This window comes from Sparus aurata, chromosome 15 (assembly GCF_900880675.1).
Source record: "Sparus aurata chromosome 15, fSpaAur1.1, whole genome shotgun sequence".
In the NCBI taxonomy this organism is placed as follows: Eukaryota; Metazoa; Chordata; class Actinopteri; order Spariformes; family Sparidae; genus Sparus; species Sparus aurata.
The window spans coordinates 453,028-460,087 of NC_044201.1; the positions used below are offsets into that span (position 1 = coordinate 453,028).

At 37.3% G+C, this 7,060-nt stretch overlaps 1 protein-coding gene across 5 annotated transcripts in view; it reads left to right on the plus strand.

The window, feature by feature from the left end:
* col13a1 (collagen, type XIII, alpha 1) overlaps positions 1-6,195 on the plus strand; it is a 150,445-nt gene extending 144,250 nt beyond the window's left edge. For all 5 annotated transcript variants that reach the window (XM_030442339.1, XM_030442340.1, XM_030442341.1 and 2 more), the window contains one exon: positions 433-6,195. In XM_030442339.1, the coding sequence (XP_030298199.1) occupies positions 433-465 (33 nt within the window). In that variant the 3' untranslated portion in view covers positions 466-6,195. The remainder of the gene's footprint in view (positions 1-432) is intronic.
* The last annotated feature ends 865 nt before the right edge of the window (positions 6,196-7,060 follow it).

Below are 7,060 nucleotides of genomic sequence, written 5' to 3' on the forward strand. Positions count from 1 at the left end.
TCAGTGCAATAAGCTGGTGTAAATAGGGTTGCCAGGGTGTTGTATTATTATTATTATTATTATTATTATTATTATCATTATTATTATTATTATTATTATTATTATTATTATTATTATTATGATAATATTGATCTGGATAAAGGGATGGGACTTTTTCTCACTTTCTTTAACATGGTGAGCTAGGGCATTTTACAATATTTTTGTCAATTACTCAGTGAACAACACATGGATCTTTTGGTGTATTTAGCTGAGTGATACCTATGAGTAAGTACTATTTGATGCTAATCCTAGATCTCACGATTTTCTATTATGGTTAAGCAGTCATGGGGGATAAAACATTTTCAAGTTTGATACTGGATTAGGCTTAATTGAATAAAAGAGGACTGGCAGACTTCTGGAATGATTAAACTGTATTCATACCTATTTTTCAAGGGTCAACATCCTTTCCAACTGGCTAAGAAGTAGGCTATCAGAGATGTTCTCCATGAAGCCACAAAGAGGACAGGTGAAGACATTTGGAGATATCTTTGAGTTTTTATCCAAACCTGGAGTTGGCATTTCGACGGTTTTCCAGGTGGCTGCACACAGGGTCAGTAACATGTGAGGCTCTGGTGGCAGTGGTGAGCTCAGTAACTTCATAAGACTGGCAAGTAAAGACATTGTACCATTCATTAGTTAGTCACTGAAGGCTCTCTGGACAGGACAACCACCTCAGCCACAGGGAGATACTGAACTTACTCTTGTGTTTCTTCTTTGATATATTTAACTTCAAGTGAAAGACATGGACACTTTAGCACATGCTATTTGTTGTGTTTGATGTGACATCAAATCTGAAACTGTGTAAAGAATTCAGAGCAGCTCACAGAGCAGATAGATGCCATGTGTTTCCATGAAAAAACAAAGACCCTCTTGATGATTCCTTCTTGATATTATCTGACTAACTGCCTTTTCAAAAAATCCCTTCTTTGCCTGCAGCTATGACATTTTGTTTGAATGATTGTGCTTTAAAGGAAATATTTTGAAACTAGCATCAGACATCATGCCTGGTCACATTTATGGTTTTCTTTACTTTTTGTATTGAGGTGTTAAAGGACACCATGATTCAAGTATTGTACAATAGACACGGGATTGTATGTATAAAAGTACTCAGTCTTTGTAAATAGATTGCATTAATGAAACATGATTTTACATCAAAATTCTCAAAGGGCATATGCTGATTGTGTACAGAGGATTGATATTTTTTCCTTCAGACACATATAATTTTGAAAAAATATATTTTGGCCTCTTGTTCACAAACATTTTGGAAGGCTTTACTATTTTCTCATTTGTATGCTTCATATATATCCAGTCTGTGGCATATGCAGTGCGATATATGCATGCAAAAACAGGATCTTGTTCGTGTTTTTTTTTGACTCAGCAGACAAGGTGGTTTTGATTTTATGTGTTGCTTTGTCATTCTTATATTCTTAATTGATATGAAGTCACAAAGAAACAAGCAAAAAAGAACAACTAGAAAACCCCAACACAGTATTACTGTATAGTCATTATTAAATATGCCCTTTGTGTGTTACTCAACAAAACCTAGGTAACACTTAAAAATAAGTCATTAATAAATGATGAATATATTAAACTTAAGTTAATAGTTATTTACTGTTAACAATTACATGTTTTATTAACATTAATTAAACAGTTGGAAAGGTTTATAAACATCAACTTTATGATGGCCAACTATATAATATTTCTAGATGTACTACATAGTATTTATCCAACAGTGATATAAACATCAGTTGTAAATTTAGAGTAAACAATTATTAAATGGTTTAAAGTATTTCACTGAAGTGTAATTAACTATTAACTTAATTAACTTATCATTTATTAATGACGGTTCTTATAAAGTGTTACCAAAACCTTTCCTGTTTCATTGAAAATCAAATGTACAGAAGCATTCCTTATGTCATTTTGACAGCTGCCTTGTAAACAGACCTGGTTCAAAATGGTGTTTCATTTTTATTTATTTGTTGTTGTTTTTCCAGTTTTTGAGTTCAGTAGTTTGACAGTGAAAGAAATTTAATGTAGTTTCATTGTGTCAACAGGTGCAGTCATCTTTTTAGTGGGTGAGATGTACCTTTGGTGAACATTTACATTTCTGACAAAAGTTGTATGTATGAATGAAAATAGCCTGAAAATCACATGATTAATCAGTGTAATTTTGAATCAGTTTTCCTTGAAAAGAAACCTTTCAAAAGGAACAGCACAGTGGCCGAGATCACTCAAAGCTCCGAGCTCCAAGACTAAACATGAGCAAAGAGAGAAAATATCATCACCTTTTTCACTGTCTCTGTTTGATTGTGTTTTGTTGCTCTCTCAGCCATCACACATAAGGGACTATAACCACAATTCGAAGTTGGTAACTGATTGATTTAGTCCCAACATTTAAAGGAGACATATTATGCTCATTTTCAGGTTCATACATTCACTTTGGGTTACTGCTGGAGTAGGTTTCGGTTCAAAAGACCTTTGTCAGCTTTCTGTGCAGTGCTGCAGCACTGTATTCACCCAACTCCACTCTGTTCTAGCTCCTGTCCATTTAAGGCTCAGTCTGCTCTGATTTGTAAGTCCATGCAGGACTGAGCCAGCAACACTCCCTGTACCTAGTGTGTGCACTGCTGGTGTTTTTAGTTTCTATAGCTTGCTCTGTTTAAGGCTCAGTCTGCTCTGATTTGTAAGTCCATGCAGGACTGAGCCAGCAACACTCCCTGTACCTAGTGTGTGCACTGCTGGTGTTTTTAGTTTCTATAGCTTGCTCTGTTTAAGGCTCAGTCTGCTCTGATTTGTAAGTCCATGCAGGACTGAGCCAGCAACACTCCCTGTACCTAGTGTGTGCACTGCTGGTGTTTTTACCAGACGGCTTACCTACAAAATAAACATTAAAACAACATTAAATCATGGAGAAACTAGGGAAACTGGGGAAGTCAGTCAGGAAGTGAAGACACAGAAATGGACAGACAGTCAGACAGTAGTAAAATTGTAGTGAAATTCACACACACAATTTTTTATTTTTCCCTTAATTATGAGGACTTTTTCGTCATATATCCATCAAAATAAAGGTCTAGCACTGGGTCTTAAGATCCTTAGAGGGGAGTAGATGACACTTGTTTCGATTATTGAAGCCAACAACAGAGCAGCTCCGGTACTTGGCTCTTACTTTTGTACTGGCCAACACATGTAAGTGTAACTCTGAGGTCCCTTGTTTAAAATATGCTGGTCTGTACAGCCAGCAACAGAGCAGCTATGCAAACTTTTTGCGTTGAACACAATGTGGTTTGTACGAGAAAAACAATGGCGAACCTATGCAAAGGTAGCTTTCTTTTGCTGGGGATAATGAGATCAGGACAGTATTAGCCCAATGTATGTAAGGAGGAGACCTGAATGCTTGATGAATCTGAACTAGGCAGCCCAGAAAAAAACTGATGCGGATGTCCATTTTCACAGTTTGTGGGTTGGTAGGAACTCCAGATACCAAACACTTTTTCCCATAATATGTCCCCTTTTTTATAGAATTTGGTCATTTATTATGTTTATTAAAGTTATCATTTCAGTAACAATATTAACATTCTATATCTGACAGAAATGTTAAGTTTAAAGCAGTAGAACAGTATTAACACACCAACACTTTATACTATACACACACACACACACACACACACACTCACACATATACGCACACATATATATGTATACATATATGTATATGTGTCTATATATATGTGTGTGTGTGTGTGTGTGCGTGTGTGTATAGTATATAATGTAATCACACACACAGAAATAGAGTTGTTCAATATGCTTTATTTAGTTGGTTTGCTCTGTCATAATATTTCTGTATCTTTTACCAGTGGACTTGTAAAAGTGTACTCTTCATGTAATACACTACAAACAAACCAGGAATTACAATATTAGTGTACATGAATTTGGGTGACAGGATACAAGTTTTATCAAAGTGTTTAAGTAAAAATGCTGAATCCAAGTAAATGTCTTATTTGACTAATTTTACATGCAGAGTACACCTATGTTTTTTGGCTTTGTATCGAAGCTGTAACTCTGCTGTAACATGTGGTTGGTGTGGCAGACTTGTTAATGCCAGCCTGCGCACTATGTATTATTTACTTCACTTGATGAGCTCTTCAGGGTCAACATAATGCATTCAGATACAAAAAAGAGAGGCAAAGGCTCGCACTGCCTTTTTTTCCACTCTATCTGACATCAACTTTACGTAGGGCTGGGCGATATGGCCTAAAAATGTAATCTCAGGCTTTTTTTCACACATTTTTCCTTCTTAAAAACAAACTACAAATGACAAAGAAATGATTCAGGTATTGCTTTTACTTGAATACTTTTATTGTAAACACAATGGCCCTGCCATTGTAAATAGTGCACTCATACACAGGACAAACACACACAGGGCATGTGTACCATTATGATGAACCATGCATGAACATTTTGTGGAATAATGTATTAATTTGATTAAAATGCAAAAATTGCATCATACATGAGGGGTGCCACTGATGTGGATTTCCCCAGCGGGGAACTCATTATTCCGACATCACTTAAATGCAACATTAGCCATTTTGACTCCTACCTATACAGTTGTGCAGCCAATGTCCAAAGCACTGGAGGTTGGGCCACTCATACTCATTCAGAGCTTTGATCATGTTGGTGCTCCTTGATTTCACTGATCTTGAAAGATTGTTCTCTGTGCACCATTCTGCAAGACTGTTGATTTCCCCCCGATATGAAGTCTCATTTGCTTATTATGTGGTCGATGATGGTGGTGTCATCCACATACTCTAAAATAGAGTTTTCATGATGTTTGGTAATGCAGTCATGGGTGTACATTGTGAACAGGAGGGGGCTGAGCACGCAGCCCTGGGGGGCTCCAGTGTTGAACACTAACATAGAGGAGGTGTGACTGCCAATCCGAACTCTCTGGGGCTGCTTGCGGTCCAATATCCAGTTGCAGAGTGTTGTAATCAAGCCCAGAGTGTTTAGTTTTCAGCTTCATGGGTTGGATTGTGTTGAAGGCTATGCTGACTTTTTAGGAATAGGAATTATGGTGGCTGGCTCTGAGAGTGAGATGTTAAAAATGTCAGTAATTACATCAGCTAGCTGATCGGCACATGTTTTTAGTACACAGCCAGGTATATTATCTGGACCAGCAGCCTTGGCAGGATCTCAGCAGGATTTTCCTCACATCCACTGTGGTTACTGACAGTGGCTGGTCCATTGTAGACTTCACAGCTCAGTCTTTGTTGAGAGGATCGAAATTATCAGCTCATCCGGCAGCGTGGCCTCACACATGATTGGGGAACTTTTGCCAGTGACATTTTGAATCTCCTGCCACATATCTTTATTGCTGTCGGTTGCTGCTTTAAAGGCATTAAATATGTTCTGGCAGAAGAATCCATAGTAAAGGGCTCAGGTTCTTTGCTGGAGATAATGTACTAATGCCTCAGAGTGCTCATCAAGTGAAGCATAAACACAAGCGGTATATACAACAGTCTTTTCTTAAGGTCACACTGTTTAGAACATTAGAAGAGTAAGTGGACAAATTAAACTGGTCATAAACACTGTTTTATTTTAATCAATGTAGAAATCTTGTTGTATAATTTGTTTTGGTTAAAAATTATGTACTTGTCAGATCAGAGCAATATCTGAGAATGGATAAGAGGGCATTATACAGAATTTGCATGCTATTGATAAGCCTGTATGAAGCAATATTTACATTAGTTTTTATTGTTTCTTCCTATATTGGTAATGGAACATGAGATATTCTGTACATTGATGTTTTTCCTGCACATTCAGCATAAATCTGCCAGCTGAGTGACCTTTGTGCAGATGTGTGCTACTGAAACAATGACATGACTCAACATGAATTGAGATGTATAGGTTTGTTTCCAAGATTCAATATGACTTCTAACCCCAGGTGAGGTATTCATTGCAGTCCACGTGTTGAGTACCTCTGAGTTTAGAGTAATTATTTGTTTTTCACTTTCCAAAATAATTTATTTTTACTTTTTATAATCCAAATATGGCAGCTGTCCTCCCTGATTGCCAAATAGACTCACTGTTTAGCACAAGTACATTTCTTAAGCAATTTGCCACTGACTCAGAATAAAGACAAGTATTTCTGTTGTGTGATTGTGTGTATGCATGCCTTTTATTCTTTTGGGATTCTATTTTTTTTTTTTTGATTTTGGGGCAGTTTTGCCTTCACTTCATATTGATAGGAGAAGAGATAGAGAGCAGGATGACATGCAACAAAGGTCCCTGGCTGGAATCGAACTATAGATACTTGCAACCATGCACTCCAATCATGTGGCTACAAAGGCACTCTAGGCCAGGTCAGCTGGTAATATAGGCTAAAACCTCCCTAGATTTACTACTTTAGTCTATCATTCCAATGTTGTGATGCATGGATCGCAGTTATATCTCTAAAATAATCCACAGATTGGGTGACGTGGTCATAAAATTAACATTATGACCAATAGCAGATAGGAATTGGGTGTGTAAAATACATCTTAATGAATATCATATTATATAAACTGCAGCTATCCTCCAGCAGAAACCATAGGTCTGTCCCATGTGCGCATTTATGCACAAAACACAGCAGCTTAACTTTATTATTTACATTTAGGATATTTAGGATAGGTCAGAATGTAATGTTAACAAATGTTCGTCAACAGATCATTAAAGGTCAAAAACACTGTCCAAGGAACAGTAAAAGGAGAAAGGGTCATTGTGTATCTAGTCCTTTTGAAAAAGAGATGCAGCACTATCTCCACAGCGGTGGTTATGCCAATTCTCACCTTTGTTCATACTGAACCAAGCACCTCCGGCATAAAGCCGCACCAGTGTGTCAATTCATACAGAACATTGGCAGATCCGCTGGCGGACCCAAAAGAGGCGTGATAGTACACATCATAATGATGATGTTTACGTGTTTTTTTTCTGACTAGTTTCCCACGGTGTCCTCCTGTTAAGCTAAACATGTATCCCCTGACTG